The sequence below is a fragment of the Scyliorhinus canicula genome, chromosome 13 (assembly GCF_902713615.1).
Source record: "Scyliorhinus canicula chromosome 13, sScyCan1.1, whole genome shotgun sequence".
In the NCBI taxonomy this organism is placed as follows: Eukaryota; Metazoa; Chordata; class Chondrichthyes; order Carcharhiniformes; family Scyliorhinidae; genus Scyliorhinus; species Scyliorhinus canicula.
The window spans coordinates 26,064,812-26,083,252 of NC_052158.1; the positions used below are offsets into that span (position 1 = coordinate 26,064,812).

Sequence of the window (18,441 nt, forward strand, 5' to 3'; positions counted from 1 at the left end):
TCCCTGAGGGAGACAATATCTTGGCGGCCATCGGGGAACTCCACGTAGGCATACTGGGGGTTGGCATGGAGCAAGTGTACCCTATCCACCAAGGGGTCCGCCTTGTGGAGTCGGACGTGCCTACGTAGAAGGACCGGTCTTGGATCTGCAAGCCAAGTCGGGAGCGACACCCTGGATGTGGACTTCCTGGGGAAGGTAAAAGCACGTTCATGGGGTGTGTTATTTGTGGCGGTGCACAGTAGTGACCGGATGGAGTGTAGTGCATCAGGGAGAACCTCCTGCCAGCGAGTGGCTGGGAGGTTCCTGGACTGTAGGGACAGCTGGACCAAAACGTTCCATTCTCCCTCTCTACCTGCCCATTTCCCCGGAGGTTGTAGCTGGTCGTCCTGCTGGAGGCGATACCCCTGCTGAGCAGGAACGGACGCAGCCCATCACTCATGAATGAGGATCCCCTGTCACTGTGGATGTAAGCGGGGAAACCGAACAGAGCGAAGATTGTGTTGAGGGTCTTGATGACGGTGGCAGAGGTCATATCGGGGCATGGGATGGCGAAGGGGAATCTGGAGAACACATTGACCACACTGAGGATATATGTGTTGCGGTCAGTGGAGGGGAGGGGCCCTTTGAAATCCACGCTGAGGCGTTCAAAGGGGCAGGAGGCTTTCACCCAGGCGCACGCGGTCTGGCCGGTAGAAGTGCGGCTTGCACTCCGCACAGGCCTGGCAGTCTCTGGTGACTGTCCATACTTCCTCGATGGAGTAGGGCAGATTGCGAGCTTTGACGAGGTGGTACAGTCGTGTGACCCCCGGGTGACAAAGGCTGTCGTGTAGGGCCCGTAGTCGGTCTACTTGTGCACTGGCACATGTACCTGGGAAAGGCCGTTGGGGGGCTTGTTGAGTTTGCTGAGGCGATACAAAATCTCGTAATTATTGATGGAGAGCTCGATTCTCCACCGCAAGATTTTATCATTTTTGATTTTGCCCCACTGTGTGTTGTTGAACATGAAGGCTACCGACCGTTGGTCAGTGAGGAGAGTGAGTCTCCTGCAGGCCAGGTAATGCCTCCAATGCTGCACAGCTTCAACGATAGCTTGGGCCTCGTTTTCGACGGATGTGCCGAATTTCAGAGGCATGAAGTGTGCGGGAAAAGAATGCCACGTGTCTGCCTGCCCGGTTTAGAGTGGTGGCAAGGGCAATGTCTGAAGTGTCGCTTTCTACTTGAAAGGGGAGTGCCTCGTCTACTGCATGCATCCTGGCCTTGGCTATATCTGCTCTGATCTGAATGAAGGCGTGTTGTGCCTCGGCCGCAAGGGGGAATTGAGTGGACTATGAGTGGGCAGGCCTTTTCCGCATAGTTTGGGACCTACTGGGCTTAGTAGGAGAAGAACCTCAGGCAGCGTTTAAGGGCCTTGGGGCAGTGGGAGAGGGGAGCTCCATGAGGGGGCGCATGCATTCGGGATCGGGTCCCAGAAGTCCGTTTGGGACTACATAGCCGAGGATGGCTAGGCGGATTGTGCGGAACACACATTTCTCATTGTTGTACGTAAGGCTGAGGAGAGTGGCGGTGCGGAGGAATTTAGCAAGGTTGGCTTCATGGTCCTGCTGGTCATGGCCGCAGATGGTGACATTGACTAAGTACAGAAACGTGGACTGCAGGCCGTACCGGTCGACCATTCGGTCCATCTCCCTTTGGAAGACCGAGACCCCGTTAGTGACGCCGAAGGGAACCCTAAGGAAGTGATAGAGCCGACTGTCCACCTCGAAGGTAGTGTATGGACGGTCCAATTTACGAATGGGGAGCTGGTGGTAGGCGGATTTCAGGTCAATTGTTGAGAAGACCCGGTACTGCGCAATCTGATTGACCATCTCAGATATGCATGAGAGGTGGTACGTGTCGATCTGCATGTACCGATTGATGGTCTGGCTGTAGTCCACGACCATTCTGAGTTTCTCCCCCGTTTTTACTACTACCACGAGCTCTCCAGGGGCTATTGCTGGCCTCGATGATACCCTCCCGAAGCACCCGCTGGACTTCGGACCTGATGAAGGTCTTGCCCGGAGGCCAGGGAGATCCGTTGGTTGGCGGGGTGGACTGGGAGAGAGCAGCGCCTTACCGTATCTGGGTGTATGAAGCTTTCAGTGCTCCCAGAGTCCAGTAGGCAACAGGTCGCGTCTCCGCTGATTTTCACCATTGTCGAAGCGGTGGCCAGGTTGTGAGGACGAGGCTGGTCCAGTGTCATCGAGGCGAGCTGCAGGTGGTCATTCCTGGTTTCAGATGGGGCGCGTCGGCGACCGAGATCTGGCGTTCCAGTCCCGTAGGGGAGACAAGATGGCGGCATCCAGTGGTCCTGTAGGGAACAAAATGGTGGCGCCCATGGAGCGCATGTTGCGGGGGCGGGGCAAGATGGCGGCGGCCATGGGCCGCACGTGGACTGAGGGGGGGATTACGCACCCACTGGCCGCACCTTACCCTGGGAGGAGAAGGTGGCAGCATCGACTGCCCACACATGCCCCTGGGAGGAGAAGATGGCGGCGCCCACTGGCCCTACGTGGACCTGGGGAGAAGATGGCAGCGCCCACTGGTCGCACGTGGTCCCGGGAGGAGAAGATGGTGGCGTCCATTGTGCGTTCGGCAGGGGGGGAGGGGGCGATTGTGGGTGAGATAGCGGCAACTGCGCAGGCCTGGCACACAGCTGCAAAGTGGCCCTTTTAACCGCAGGACTTGCAAGTGGCGGTGCGGGCCGGGCAGCATTGATGGGGGTGCTTCTGCTGACCACAGAAGTAGCAGCGGGGACCCCGTGTGCGCGGATTGGCGGGCGACGCAGGCGTATTGAGTAGGCAGGGCCCCAGCCGGGGGGGGGGTCATTTTTGGTGTCCAGAAGGGGCAGGACGGGTGGAATGCACTACGAGTGGGTTAGACCTGGACGTTACGAAATGCGATCATCATGGAGAGCGCTAAAGTTTTTGTCTCTGTTAGGTCGAGTGTGGCCCCTTCCAGCAGTCGTTGTCGGATGGGGTGTGATGCAATCCCTGTTACAAACGCTTCGTGCATGAGGAGATTGGAGTGTTCAGTGGCCGTAATGGCCTGACAGTCACAGTCCCATACGAGTGGGATCAGAGCCCACCAGAAGTCTTCGATAGACTCACCAGGGAGTTGAGCGCGAGTGGCGACTACGTGCCTGGTGAAAAGCGTGTTTGCTTTCTGTGCGTAGTTCTCTTTTAGGAGTGCCATTGTTTCCGCATAACTCGGGGTGTCCTGGATCAATGGGAACACGTTGGAGCGCAACCTTGAGTATAAGACCTGAATCTTCTGAGCTTCTGTCGGCGTGGGGTTCGCAGCATTGATGTAGGCCTCAAAACAAGCCAGCCAGTGATTAAAGTCCTTTCTGGCATCGGGCGAGTGCGGATCCAGCTGCAGGCGATCTGGTTTGACTCTGATATCCATTTCTTAGTAAACCTGACTGTAATAAATTGATGCACGATCAATTGTACAAAAGACTCAGATTGGTACAGCTGTGGCTTCATTACAGTCACTTGCATAGCCTCCTGCTGCAGCTGGCGAAATGGCAGATCAGAGGAGGACAGGCATATTTATATGGCTCCTTATGGGCGGAGCTAGACAGCAGGGACTACCGGCGACCCTGTAGTGCAGGTCCTACCTTACATCTCCTAATACAGGTGCATACAGTGATTCACAGATGGGCCCTCTAACAAAGTGGAACACTGGAACACAGGTGCGCGTCCATCAGGTAAGTATAGTTGATCCCACAGGAACCGGGGACAATAACAAACACCGGATCATCACCTGGAATGTCAGGATCCTTAACGTCCATGGTAAGATCCAGAGTTTTCGCCCTCTTAAGAAGTTTGAAAGCCGACATAGTCTTCCTGCAAGAGACATACCTGAGTGAGAAAGAGAGACTGTGGGTAACAAAGGGCTGGGTGGGTCCGACACCCGTGTTATGGGATGAGGGCTGGGGGAGTAGCCATACTGATTACCAAGAGGACAGTGTTCACAGCAACGGAGACGGTTACGGATCAAGGGGGACAGTATATTATGGTCAGTGGTTTCCTAGATGGGACACCGGTAGTTCTGGTTTATGTGTATGCTCCCAACTGGGATCAAATGGACGTCTTAAAAAAGACCATGCCGGAAATCCCCGACATCGACACACACCTGTTGATTATGGGGGGCGACTTCAACTGCGGAGAGGGCCCACTGACGGACCAGTCAAACACCAAAATGGAATAAAAGACAGACATGGCCAGGAAACTGGGAACTTTTATGGAGCAGATGGGGGCCTGTGCACAAAGTATACACAAGCATTGTCTTCTTTGCAGTTGGGAAACGGGTGCTTCCAGAAATAGTAAGAGCAAAATATGCCACAAAAGTCATCTCCGACCATGCTCCACACTGCATGAATGTCAGGTTGGCGACAGGCTGTCCCCTAACGTCCTGCATGGAGGCTGGACATGGACCTACTGACCAACAAGGTGTTCTGCCAGAAAATATCACACGCCATAGACAAGTACATCACTTCAAGTACAAATACTTCACGCTCTGGGAGGCACTGAAAGCGGTGATTAGAGAGATTATAGCCTACAAGGCACGTAGAGACAGGGAATAGAAGACGACCAGACAATAACTGATCGACTTCATCCTGGAAGTCAACAGAAAGTACCCCGATGCTCCGAACATAGGCCTTCAGGTGGAGACAAAAAAGCTACAAATGGGCTTTAACCTGCTGCCCACCAGGAAGGCCGTGTACCAACACTCCCAGACATGGTGGACCTTCTCCGAACACAGAGAAGGCTAGCCGCCTGCTGGCTCGCCAGCTGAGAAAGCAGGCAACCATGAGGGGGATAGCAAAGGTGAAGGACAGCAGAGGCGGACTGTTAGCTGAACCAAAATAGGTCAACCACACATTTTAGGCCTTCTACCGAGGGCTGTACATTCCTGAGCCCCCAATGGGGAAACAGGGATGAAACAGTGCCTTGATGGACTGGACATGCCAGTCGTGGGGAATGATAGGTGACGGGAGCTAGAAGCAGCATTAGGACCGGGAGAGATCAAGGAGAGTATTAACTCCATGCAGGCAGGAAAGGCACCAGGACTTGATGGTTCCTGGCGGACTTCTCCAAATAATTCGCAGAAACCCTGCTCCCACACCTAATGGATTATGTTTGCTGACTTGCTGGCGAGGGGCACCCTGCCTCCAACGCTAACACAGGCCATGATATCGCTGCTAGCCAAAAAAGACAAAGCACCGACCGGCGACTCTGAGCCGGTGGGTCCTGGCGGTCTTGGCAGCTTGAGCAGCAAGATAGAGCAGCAAGATAGACCTTATTTTGCTGCTCAATGTGGATGCAAAGATATCCGCAAAAGTCCTGACTAAGAGACTGGAGAGCTGCTTATCAGAGGTGGTCAAATAGGACCAGATTGGCTTTGTCAATCGCACGCTGGGGAATCCTGCTCGGCTGGCGATCAGCAGCACCACCCACAGCTACAGACTGGCTGGCAGACCTGTCGGAATTTCTCCACCTGAGAAAGATCAGGTACACCAAGCAAGGTTCGCACAGGGGCTTCCACAATGCGTGGGGGCGATTTATCAGCCTGTTACAAAACCAGTTTGAGGCCAATAGCAAATAGGAAGAAAAGGAGAAGCAGAGACGAGTGGAAGGACCCCAGGGGAGTAGCCAGAGAGACATGGGGAACGAGGGAGGAGGGGTTTTGGAGCTCCCCCTCCACCCAGCCAGCGAACCCACAAATACAAGGGCAGCACGGTAGCATGGTGGTTAGCATAAATGCTTCACAGCTCCAGGGTCCCAGGTTCGATTCCTGGCTGGGTCACTGTCTGTGTGGAGTCTGCACGTCCTCCCCCTGTGTGCGTGGGTTTCCTCCGGGTGCTCCGGTTTCCTCCCACAGTCCAAAGATGTGCGGGTTAGGTGGATTGGCTATGCTAAATTGCCCTTGGTGTCCTAAAAAATAAGGTTAATGGATGGGATGGGATGGGATGGGTGGGGGGGGGGGGGTTGGGTTACTGGTATAGTGTGGATACGTTGACTTGAGTAGGGTGATCATTGCTCGGCACAACATCGAGGGCCGAAGGGGCTGTACTGTTCTAAACTCTAAACTCTAAACAACAGAAACAACATAAGAAAAGTGCAAAGTACAGTAGTACGACACCCAGGGCGAAAGGGGGGCGCCAGGAAGGAGCCAGACTATCAACGGGGGTGGATGAGGGAGGGGGAGCAGGGAGGAGGGTGGATCGTCAGAAGGGGTATGTATAAAATTTGTACATAAAAAACATCATGCCTTGTAAATATTATGTGCTTTATATGTTAAACTGTTACGCTGTTAAAATTGGGAAATGCCAATAAAAATATATTTTTTTAAAGTAACTGCATTTGTGAAATATGTCACCTAAGCAGTTCATGTTGTTGATATTCTGAGACCATAAGATGCAATTGCAAATCCTCAAGCGTGTGCACCTTCCTTTCAAAAAATACTCAATCAAAATATATGATCAGAAAAATTAACACTGGTTTGTATGTTCTGCATTTTTAGTATTTTCGTTTCTGCGGCATCCCCACTGGGTGTAACTTCAACCTTTTACCTTTATGGGAAACTGGTGGAATCAGATGCGATTCTGGTTTAAAAGCCCCATCATGGAGATTAATATTGGTTGGTGTACAAGGACAGCATTCCACTCGATTCTGGGAATGCCCCGCCTGGCGAGTCCAGTTAAAATTAGCGAATGAGTTATGTTGGATTATCGATGATAAAACGCTTCGCATTCTTCCGGGGATTGTGTAACCACAGTTTAGTCATGAGAGATAATTGCAGACTTTCATTTCAAATCCCGAAGTGAAAATCAAACTGGTTTGAAAAGTTCAGCTGCCGATTCGAAATCTACAACTGGAAATGATCTATTCGAGGGTTTGGTCCGCTTGTCCTGCAGCACGCCCATGGTTGGGAACTAGCCCATGTGCAGATATGAAATACCGTCACGCCGCTTTACACTGGCTAATCGCTGACTGTATCGCCGTGCATTGATAGAAATTCCTGGCTTTCGTTTCGGTTTCGAGCTTTCTCACTGTCACCTTTTACTGTTCATGGATACATCTGGCCTGAAACCATGTAGTTCAAGGGCACCTTGTGTGACATCCGCCTTTCCCCATTTATCAAAGCAGACATGTATAAATGCTCTTACTGTGTGGATCGAACACGTTCTATGACCTTTATAACCTCGGCTTGCAACGGAGTCTGAAACCATGCGGTGCACGACCTTGTTTTGCGAGATCACACTTCCCTTATTTATCAAAGCACGCGTGTATAAATCTTCTTACTATGTGGAATTGCATTTTACTCCTTTAGAACTGGTGAAACTTCGTGAGAAATGCAGTAAGTCATGCAATCTTAATCCGACATTTTTTCTTCGGAATTATCCGCGAATAAATATGTTGCTGCCAATAACTTCTCCTCTGAAAAGTGGGCGAAAAATCGGCAGTCGCCGTTTGTTCGCCCGCCACACAACGCGTCCGATTTATCTTTCCATTGTATTCTGGGAAGGGAAAATAGGGCGGAAGAATGGCAGGTGGTCAGTCCTCCTAGGCCTCTGGGGTAGCCTAAAACTGCATTTCACCAACTTTCTGAAACGCAGTGGAACATGCAGTGGAATCAGTTACTCTTCATACGTTGTGCAACACCTTTGATGTCTGTTCTTGCTGGGGGCGCTTCAGGGTACCGAAGGAACGATTCTACCTCACTTTCCATTCCTCTTATACAGTCTGCAGGCTACGAGCGAGGTAACAGCCTTGTGAAGGAGAGCAGTAAAATGCAGGGTTTGGAAGTGGCAGGACAGGTGGAAAGAGCGGTGAATAAATCATAAAGTATTTGGGCTTTATTAATAGCGGTCTAGAGTACAAGAGCAAGGTGATTCTGCTGAACTTCTACAAGCCATTAACTCGACCTCAGCTGGATTAGTGTGTGCAGTTCTGGGCATCGCACTAATGGAAGGATGTGGACGCATTGGAGAGAGTGTGGGAGAGATTTACAAGAATGGTTCCAGGGACGAGAAATTTGGGATTGGAAAGGTTGTATCTATTCTCCTTGGAGAGAAGAAGGCTAGGAGTAGATTTAATAGAGATGTTCAATGTCAGGAGGGAGTTGGACAGAGTAGATGGGATTGGGGGAGGGGGAGCGGGGGAGTTCCCAGTCATAAAAGGAACTAAACTGAGACGTGCAGGGGTTGGAGCACCCAATTGGGCTGAGAGAGATGATGGACTGCGTGGGCTCGATGCAGGCAGGGAAGCCCTGGGGCCGGGTGGATTTCCGGCAGAGTTCTGTGAGAACGTTGGTGTGCAGCAGTGTGCTGTTTGTGGGGATGAATGATGAGTCCAGTGTAAATCTTTCCTCCCAAATTGGCACAGGCATTCATTTTGTTGATTGTGAAGAAAGATAAGGACCTGGAGCAGTGTGGGTTGTACCGCCCGATTTTGCTGTTAAATGCAGATGCTAAGTTGCCAGCGAAGGTGTTAGCATCGCGCAGAGGACGATGTGCCGGAGTGATAGCAGAGGACCAGACATGGTTTGTGAAGGGGCGGCTGTTGAAACATGTCCTCAGGTTGCTCAATGTTATTATGATGCCCTCGGAGGGGCAGAAGGTAGAAGCCTTGGTGTCAATGGATGCGGAGAAGGCTTTAGATCGAGTTGAGTGAGCGTATTTGTTGGAGGTCTTGGGCCGATTTAGGTTTGGCCAGGGCATGAATTTGACTCGGCTGCTGTACAGGGCGTCGATGGCTAGTGTCCGGATGAAGAGGAAGAGTTCAGAATACTTTGATTTGAACTGGGGGACGAAGCATAGATGCCCGTTCTGCCCATTGTCTTCTGCTCTGGCGGTAGAGCCGTTAGCAATGGCGCTAAGAGTGTCGAAGAGTTGGAAAGGGATTGAGGAGGGAGGGGTTGAACAGAGAGTTTCATTGTATGCAGATGATCTTAGAATTTACAATGCAGAAGGAGGCTATTCGGCCTATCGAGTCTGAACAGGCCCTTGGAAAGAGCACCCTACCCAAGCGTAGCCCCCCCCCCCCCCCCCATCCCAGTAACCCAACCCAACCAACCGTTTTGGACACTAAGGTCAATTTAGCATGGCCAATCCACCTAACCTGCACATTCTTGGACTTCTGGACATTCTGCACATTGTGGGAGGAAACTGGAGCACCTGGAGGAAACCCACGCAGACAAGTGGAGAAAGTGCAAACTCTGCACAGACAGTGACCCAAGCCCAGAATTGAACCTGGGACCCTGGTGCTGTGCTACTGGGTCTACTGTGCTACTGTGCTAACCACTATGCTATTGTGCCCTTCCTTATATATCTCGGATCCAGTGGGAGTTTTGAGATGATTATGGGTATAAATTGTACATGGGGAAAAGCGAAGTGTTCCCAATTAATGCCAGAGGGCAGAAGAGCAGGTGAGGGGAGCTGCCATCCCGGGTGGTGGGTGTCAGCTTTCGGTATCTCGGGATACAGGTGGCGGGAGGTGGGCCGAGCTGCATGAACTGAATTTGGCGTGACTGGTGGAGGGCATGAAATAGGACTTTAAGTGGTGGGGTGTTGCCCTTGTTACAGGCTGGGCGCGTGCAGATGACTAAAATAACACTGCTCCCCAAATTCCTGTTCGTGTTCCGGAAACTCCCCATCATTGACCCAAGTCCTTTTTTAGGAAGGTGAATGGGATAATTTCGATGTTTGTCAGAACGGGAAAACCCCAAGGATAAGGAGGAAGTTTTGGGGGGGAAAGGCGAGGAGCGCCTCACCCTGCCAAGCCTGCTGAATTACTACTGAACTGCAAATATGGCAATGGTTAGGAAATGGGCAGTGGAGAAGAGGTTGGTTTGGGGTGGATGGAAGCAGTTTTGTGTAGGGGAAGTAGTTTCTGGGCACTGATGTTGGCACCGCTCCCATTCTCGATGATCCGGTATCCCAAGCGCCCAGTGGCTGTCTCAGCATTGCAAGTCTGGAACCAGTGCGGGCAACATTCAGAGTTGCACTGCCTGTCTCGATGGTTCTTCTGGACATTCTGCACATTGTGGGAGGAAACTGGAGTACTCGGAGGAAACCCACGCAGACAAGGGGAGAAAGTGCACACTCTGCACAGACAGTGACCCAAACGGGTATGCATTGACGATATGCAATAATCATATTTGTGAGGTTTGTAATAATCAGGTTTGTGCTGGTGTGGTTGGATGCGAGGTTCTAGTGGTGGAGGCAGGTGAGGATAGAGTACTTCAGGGAATTGTTTGCAGGGGACAGGTTTGCGGGCCTGGAAGAGCTGGAGGAGATGTATCAGTTGCCTAAGGGAAATGGGTTCAGGAACCCTCAGGTGAGGTTCCGTCATGCCCAGGGCTGCCACTTCTGGTGCTACAAAATAAGCTGTTATCTGAAGATGTCACTGGGGAGGGGGAAGTGGCAGACGTTTATGGAGAGCTGATGGGTGCTCTGTGGAGGAGACCTGGTGCAAATGGGAGGAGGGGTTGCGTGCGGACGTGAAGGTTGGGCTGTGGGAGGAAGCCCTGCGGAGAGTGAACGCATCCTCATCATGTGCGAGGTTGAGCCTCATCGAATTGAAAGTGGTGCACAGGACCAACATGACGATTGCGAGGATGAGACAGTTCTTTGCAGGGGTGGAGGATAGGTGCGAGCGGTGTGGGGGGTAGAAGGGGGGGGTTGCAAATCACATCCACATGTTCTGGGCATGTCCAAAACAGAGGGGTTCTGGCAGGGGTTTTCGGAAGTTATGTCCGGGATTCTGGGTGTAGAGGTGGTCCCGTCTCCGGAGGTGGCATTATTCGAAGTTTTGGAAGAGCCGGGAGTCCAGGTGGAAGAGAAGCTGATTTATTGGCCTTTGCCTCTTTGATAGCCCGGAGACGGGTCTCAGAGCCGCCAATGGCGGAGTGTTGGGTGAATAAACTGGCAGAATTCCTGCACTTGGAAAAGGTTGGGTTCACCTTACAGGTGAATACAGGGAGCAGAGGAGGGGTTCACCCGGAGCTGGACGCCATTTAACGACTTCTTTACAGTGAAATAAGGCGTCAGGTGGTGTGGTTACGAGTTTTATATATTTTCTTTTTTCTTCGGGGGGCAGATAAGGGTGAAAAAACTAATGGGCGGGGTGAATTGTGGGCTTGTTATCAGAGACCACCGTTTTCTTGTGTATTTGTATCAGTGATTTTGTTGTTTTCTGATATTTCTATGTATATATGCAAAATGCCTTTAATAAATGTATTTAATATAAAAAGGAATAAAACTGAGAGAATACGGTTTTAATAAGAGGCAAATGCTGATGGCACAGAGTCACAGTGGCTAGCACTGCTGCCTCACAGCTCCAGGGTCTGGGGTTCAATTCCAGCCTCGGGTGACTATACATGTGGAGTTTGCACTTCCTCTCTGTGGGTTTCCTCCGGGTGCTCCGGTTTCCTCCCACAGCCCAAAGATGTGCGGGTTAGGTAGATTGGCCGTGATAAATTGCCCTTAGTGTCCAAAAGGTTAGGTGGGGTTACTGGGTTACGAGGATCGGGTGGAGGAGTGGGCTTAAGTAGGGTGTTCTTTCCAAAGCCGGTGCAGACTTGATGGGCCAAATGGCCTCCTTCGCAATGTAAAGCCCATGATTCTATGAGTGGTTGAGGTCTGGAATGCACTGAGGTTTGGCAGAAGCAGGTTCAGTCCAGGCATTCGAGAAGGCATTAGATGATTATTTCAATAAAAAGCGTGCAGAGATTAAGGTGGGAAAGGCAGAAGACTGGCACCAAGTCACGATGCTCGTTTGGTGAGCTGGTGTAGGCTTGATAGGCCAAAGGGCCTCCTTCTGCACCGTAACTGTTCTGTGATTATGTGCTTCTGAATTAGGCCTCCAAAGACAGAAGGACAGTCAGGAAAGGAGAGATAAAGAAATCTAATGAAGGAAGTGCTTTATTATTCGCCCTGAAGGTAGAGGATGCTGATGAGACACGCCCGTAACGTCCTCAGAGTGACAATATTCGGCTGATGCAATCTTCATGCTAGAATTCCGAAGCCCCAGTCCCGCCCAACCTTCCTCACTCAATCTGGGTGAGACAGGGGCAGCGAAGCGCGTGCACCCTCGGTTGCCTCGGCATGGAGGTAAGAAATGCCCCCTTTTTACGGCGATGACTTGTGTTTAAAGCGACAATTAAGAGGTAAGTGGTTCAGACAAGGGGAAGGGGGTTGAATTTCGGCTCAGATCGGAGGGGGTGCGGTTGGCTCAGACCGGAGTCCAGCGTAATTGTCCAGAGGAAGTTAGCACTTCTGGCCAATTGCCGGGTTAACATTAGTCGGGAATTTCCTGAAGGAATTCCCCAGCACATCATTGGGGTACCCCCCAAATGCGACGCTGGGGATCCAGCAAGTTATGGGCCAACTTAATTCCTCACTTGAAGAAGAGTTATTCTCTAAACGCTAAATCTGTTCTCTCTCCACAGATGCTGCCAGGCCCGCTGAGATTTTCCAGCACTTTCTGTTTTTATTTCTGGTTTCAATATCTGCAGTATTTTGTTTTTAATTTAATTTCAAGAGTTGTCCTGCCAGGGTGACATCCTGCTTGAAGGGCTTCAATCTTGAAGGTGGTGTTAAGAGCGGGAGTCCAGGATATTGTTCGTTGAAGACTATATATGTCCGCTCTTGCCCTCATTGAATCTACTTCTGTTGTATCGAACATTAATGTAAAAAAAGATGTGATCAAAACAAACACATCAAATTTTCATCCACTCCCATTTTTTTGCAGAAAAAGAAACAAATACTGGTGGTAATGGTCCTTCCTCTTGAATACACAAGTGGCAATATTTTTATTCTAATTTTTATTCGTAATCAGTTCGAAGCCATGTCGCCATTTTTGCCCCTGGAATTAAAAGTTGATCAGAAAATTTGATCGGAAATAAATATCGGTGTACGGTTTATGTGAAAATCCTGTTCGTTTGATTGCCAAGTGAAATAGCACCGTTCGAGGAATAGACCCTGATATGTCTGAATGGCTGTTGAGCCAGCCTGGTTGGCTTCAGTATCTGTGAATAATTCAGGCCTGAGAGTGGAGAAGGGATTTCCGAGGTTGGCTGTAGATTTTCGTAAAATGGAAGAATTCCAGGTTTCTGCGTTAGATAAGAGCTGGCGATGTTGGCGGTGATGCAATTAACATGGATGGAGGACTGGCTGACTAACAGAAAACATATTCGGGATTAAGAGATCATTCTCAAATTGGCAAACTGGGCTGGTTTAGCTCACAGGGCTAATTGCTGGCTTTTAAAGCAAACCAAGGCAGGCCAGCAGCACGGTTCGATCCCCGGACAGGTGCCGGAATGTGGCGACTAGGGGCTTTTTACAGTAACTTCATTGAAGCCTACTCATGACAATAAGTGCTTCATTTCATTTCATTTCGTGCAATGCCACCTGGATCGGTGCTGCGGACTCAAATGTTTGCAATCCCCATTGACCACTTCGGTTAAAGACGTCGAAGGAACATTTCCTGACGACTCAAAGATAGGGAGGAAGTCAAGGTTGGAGGAGGGCACAAAGATTCTGCAACCATAGGTTATGCAAGCGGGGAAGAAAATGGGGATGCAGGATAACGTGGAAAAATGCGAAGCTGTCGACTTGGCTGTGATAGAAGTAGGAAAATAAATTATTCAAATTGAGAGAGAATGCTGTTCTGAAAGTTCTAGTGTTCTTGTGCATGTACCACATAAACAATTAGTAGGCAGGTACAGCAGGTAATGAGGAAGGCAAATTGAATATCAGCCTTATTTACAATGGATATTGAATATACTTTGAATATTTTAAGGCTCAGGTATATCGTTTATTGACAAAGGATAGAGGTGTAGACAGATAGAGTTGATATCACAATCCGATCAGCCAGGGTCTTCCTGAATGGCGGAGCAAGTTCGACAGGCTGGAGGGCCTACGCTTGCTCCTACTTGGTACATTTGTATTGAAAAGGGAGGTCTTCAAAGCACAATGCCAGAAGAGTTACTGGATGCAGACAGTCTGGGGAGGGAAAACTGAGGGGACCTGTACGGACGACTTTTAAAAAGGATGTGCTCCTCACTGAATATAACTCCGGAAAAATGGGAGGAAGAACTAGGGTTGGAAGTAGGATGGGAACTCTGGAGCGGAGCACTGAGCAGGGCCAACTCCACTTCCTCATGTGCAAGGCTCAGCCTCATGCAGCTGAAAGTGGTGCACAGAGCACATCTGACAAGAACCCAAATGAGTAAGTTCTTTCTGGAGGTGGAGGACAAATCTGAAAAGTGTCAGGGAGGCCTGGTCAACAATGCCCACATGTTCTTGGACTGACCCAGACTTTGCGGGTTCTGGACAGCCTTCTCCAAGGCAATGTCCAAGGTTGTGGGGGTGAGGGTGTAGCGTGCCCGAGAATGGCAGTCTTCAGTGTATCTGACCAGCCAGAATTATTTCTGGGGAAGAGTCCTGACGCCCTTCCTTTGCTTCTCTAAACACCCACCAAAAAATCCTGCTGGTGTGAACTCCTCTACAGACTCTCACAGGGCGAACATCACCTTCTCCAACTTCAGGAATACTGCCAAAGTCGCTCACCTTCACACCCGCTTTTGGCGGCACTGAGTTCCACCACCCTAGCAAAATCCATTGCCGGACTGTCAGGGAGGCAAAGGCCAAAACATTGACCTCTCTCACTCCCTGGTCTCCCGGATCTTCTGACCCCAAATATCGCCACCTCTGGACACAGAACCACCGCCACGCCCAACGCCATGGACATCATGCCCAAGAACTCCTGCCAGAAACCACTCATTCTTGGACCCGCCCAGAACATGTGGTCGTGATTTGCGCCTCCCCACCCCCCCCCCCCCCCCCCCCCCGCGCACTACCCACACCTACCCTCTACCCTGGCAAAGAACCTATTCATCCTTGCCACCATCATATGAGCCCTATTCATGACCTTAAACTGGATAAGGCTGAACCTTGCACATGACGAGGATGTGTTCACCCTCCACAAGGCCTCTGCCCACGTCTCAGCCCCCACCTCTCTACCCAGCCCCTCCTCCCGTTTACACTTAATACCGCCCCCCCCCCCAAGCCTCCCTCCCACCATCAATTCCTTATGGAGATCCAATAACTTCCCCTCTCGTCCTGCAACACTGGGGCGTCACAGCAAAGGACAGCACCTCCTTCCTCACCAAACCCATGGTTAATGTAGATTGGTGCCCACACCAAGCCGCCTCCAGCCCAAAATGCTGCCTCCACTGCCCCTGCACACTTAAGGCCAACACCGTCACTGTGCTCGCAGAGTACCTGCTGCTGAGAATGGCAAAGTTGCCAACAACAAAGTCCTCAAACCCGTTCCCCTACACAACGCCACTTCCACCTGCTCCCACACTGATCCCTCCCCCACAGCTCACCTCCTCACAATTGCAATGTTTGGCGCCATGGAATAATTTATCACATTTGGCAATGCCAGCACCCCCACCACCCCCCCCACAAAAGGTCAGTCACACTGGTGGGATCTTCACAGTCCAAACAAACCCACAGATGAACCCATTGACCTTTCCTAGCGAACGACTTGGGGGCAAACATCGGGAAGTTCTGAAACACAAGGAGAAACCTAGGCAACACCAACAGTTTTACTGTCTGCACCCGCCCTGCCAGTGACGGCAGCAGCACATGCCACCTCTTAAAATCCACCTTCACATGCTCCACCAATCGAGCCAAGTTCAGTTTATGTAGCTGCTCCACTTGGATACCCAAATACCTCAAACTAGCCGCCAGAACCCAAAATAGTAATTCTCTCGTCTCTTTTCCTGTCCTGTGGCGTAAATTAGGAACACCTTACTCTTTCCCATGTTCAATTTGTACCCCGAAAACGGACCAAATTCCCCCAACATCTTTAGAATACCAACATTGCTGCCCAGCTGGTCCTAAATATATGGTAATGAGACGCTATGCTCAGCATCCTGTTCCCCGCTCAATCCCTCTCCAATTTCTCGATGCCCTAAACAACATTGCCAACCATTCTATTACCAAGGCATAAAGCAACAGGGAGAGCAGACCACCTGCTCATTCCCCGGTGTACCCAAAGTACCCAGAACTCACGCGGATCATCCGCACACTCTAAAATGGCACTTTATATAGCAGCCAGACCCAATCCACAAACCTGTGCCCAAACACAAACTGCCCATCACTGCCAGCAAATACACCCACTCCGCCAGATCAAAAGCCTTCTTCTGATCCACCAGGCCCTGCAACAAAGTAAGGGGGGGTTCCCCCCGCTCCCTCACTTCATTATACATCCTCTCCAGCAGTTGCCCCAGGTCCGCCCCATACATCTTAAAAAACGCCACCTGGCTTCGAGGCCTTACCTGCTTGCATCTCCTCAATACCATCCATCACTTTCCTCAGCCTAATTGGGGGCCCCAGATCCTGACCCAACCTCTCCTCCACATTGGGAAACTGCAACCCACCCAGGAACCGCCGCATCCCCTCCTCCCCCGGGGGCTCTGATTTGTTGAGCCTCCTGTAAAAGGCCTCAAACACCGCATTCACCCCATCCGGGTCCATCACAACTTACCCTTATTATCCCTAACTTTACAACCACCCTCTGTGCCTCCTGCTTCCTCAACTGATGGGCCTATATCCTACTTGCCTTTTCCCCACAGCCCCTCTGGCCCTCTGCTTTCCCCATAGTAATTAACCGTAACTACATCTGACACCTCTGTCTCTCCTCTGGTGCTTCCAAATACCTACTGTCTACGATCAAAATTTCATTGACAGGTCTTGCCCCTTCCTCTCGCTGTGTCTTCTCCCTGAGTGCCTGAATCAATATAAATCCCCCGGACGATCGCCCTGATTGCCTCCCACAATGTGGCGCCTGTGAGCTCCCCCATGTAATTCAACTCCATGTAACCCTGAATGGCAGCCCTCATCGATTCATAAACCTCCTCATCCACCCAAAGTCTAGCCTCCACTGCAGCCTTTACCCACCACCCTCCCAAGCCAGCCTCAAATCTACCAGATAATAAGAACAATCTTTATTGTCATGAGTAGGCTTACATTAACACTGTAATGAAGTTACTGTGAAAATCCCCGAGTCTCCACATTCCGGCGCCTGTTCGGGTACACTGAGGGAGAATTCAGAATGTCCAATTCACCTAACAGTATGTCTTTTGGTACTTGTGGGAGGAAACTGGACCACCCGGAGGAAACCCACGCAGACACAGGGATAACGTGCAGACTCCACGCAGACAGTCACCTGCGGAATCGAACCCGGGACCCTGGTGATGTGACGCAACAGTTCTAACCACTATGCTACCATGCCACTCATGCAGCCCCTGGTTGGAAACCACATCGCCGAGTACTCTGAGTCGGCGACCCCGGACAGCAGCGCCTTGTCCATCACAAAAAAGTCAATCTAGACGTACACCCGGAGCACATGGGACAAGCATGAAAACTCCACCACCATTGGCTTCCCAAACCTCCACAGCTCCACCCCCACCATGTGTTCCATGAACCCCCTCAGTTCTCTCGCCACTGCCGATACCCTTGATAACTTCAGGCTCGACCCGTCCAGATTCGGATCTATGACCATATTAAAATTCACCCACCCCAATCCCACCCATAATCAACCAATGAGAATCCAGGTCCAGAATCTTCCTCAACATCCACCTCATAAAATCCACGTAGTCCCAATTCGGGACATAAACGTTTACCAGAACCACTGGCATCCCCTTGAACCTCCTGCTGATCAACACATATCACATACCTGCCCCCAGATGGCCCCAGTGCTCCCCACCGCAATCGCAACCCTCTCATTGACCAACACCACTACCCATCCCGTCTTCATATCCAGCCCCTAATGAAGCATCTCCCACCATCTCAGCCATGTCTGATCCCCCAACTTCAGGTGTGTCTCCTGCAAAAATACCACATCTGCCTTCAGACTCCTCAGATGCCACGCAAAATCACGTGACCATTTAACCGGCCAATTCAACCCCCTCACGTTCCATGTGACTAGACTTGTCGGGGCCTCCCTACCCCCTTCTCCTGTCAATCAACCATATCCATTTTAGGGCCGGCCCCCAGCCCACGTCACGCACCACTCCAGGCCCACCCTCAGATGTGCACCTCCATTCATGCCTTCCCATCTATGCCACATCATAGAACAGAACATGGAACAGTACAGCACAGAACATGCCCTTCGGCCCTCGATGTTGTGCCGAGCAATGATCACCCTACTCAAACCCACGTATCCACCCTATACCCGTAACCCAACAACCCCCCCCCCAACCTTACTTTTAAGGACACTACGGGCAATTTAGCATGGCCAATCCACCTAACCCGCACATCTTTGGACTGTGGGAGGAAACCGGAGCGCCCGGAGGAAACCCACGCACACACGGGGAGGA

General features: G+C 51.0%; 1 protein-coding gene across 1 annotated transcript in view; it reads left to right on the forward strand.

Annotated features, from left to right (window-relative positions):
- LOC119975530 (zinc-binding protein A33-like) overlaps positions 1 to 18,441 on the forward strand; it is a 556,168-nt gene that overhangs the window by 465,707 nt on the left and 72,020 nt on the right. The window contains exons 94-95 of the mRNA XM_038815321.1: positions 7,378 to 7,404; positions 12,801 to 12,821. Of these exons, the coding sequence (XP_038671249.1) occupies positions 7,378 to 7,404; positions 12,801 to 12,821 (48 nt within the window). The remainder of the gene's footprint in view (positions 1 to 7,377; positions 7,405 to 12,800; positions 12,822 to 18,441) is intronic.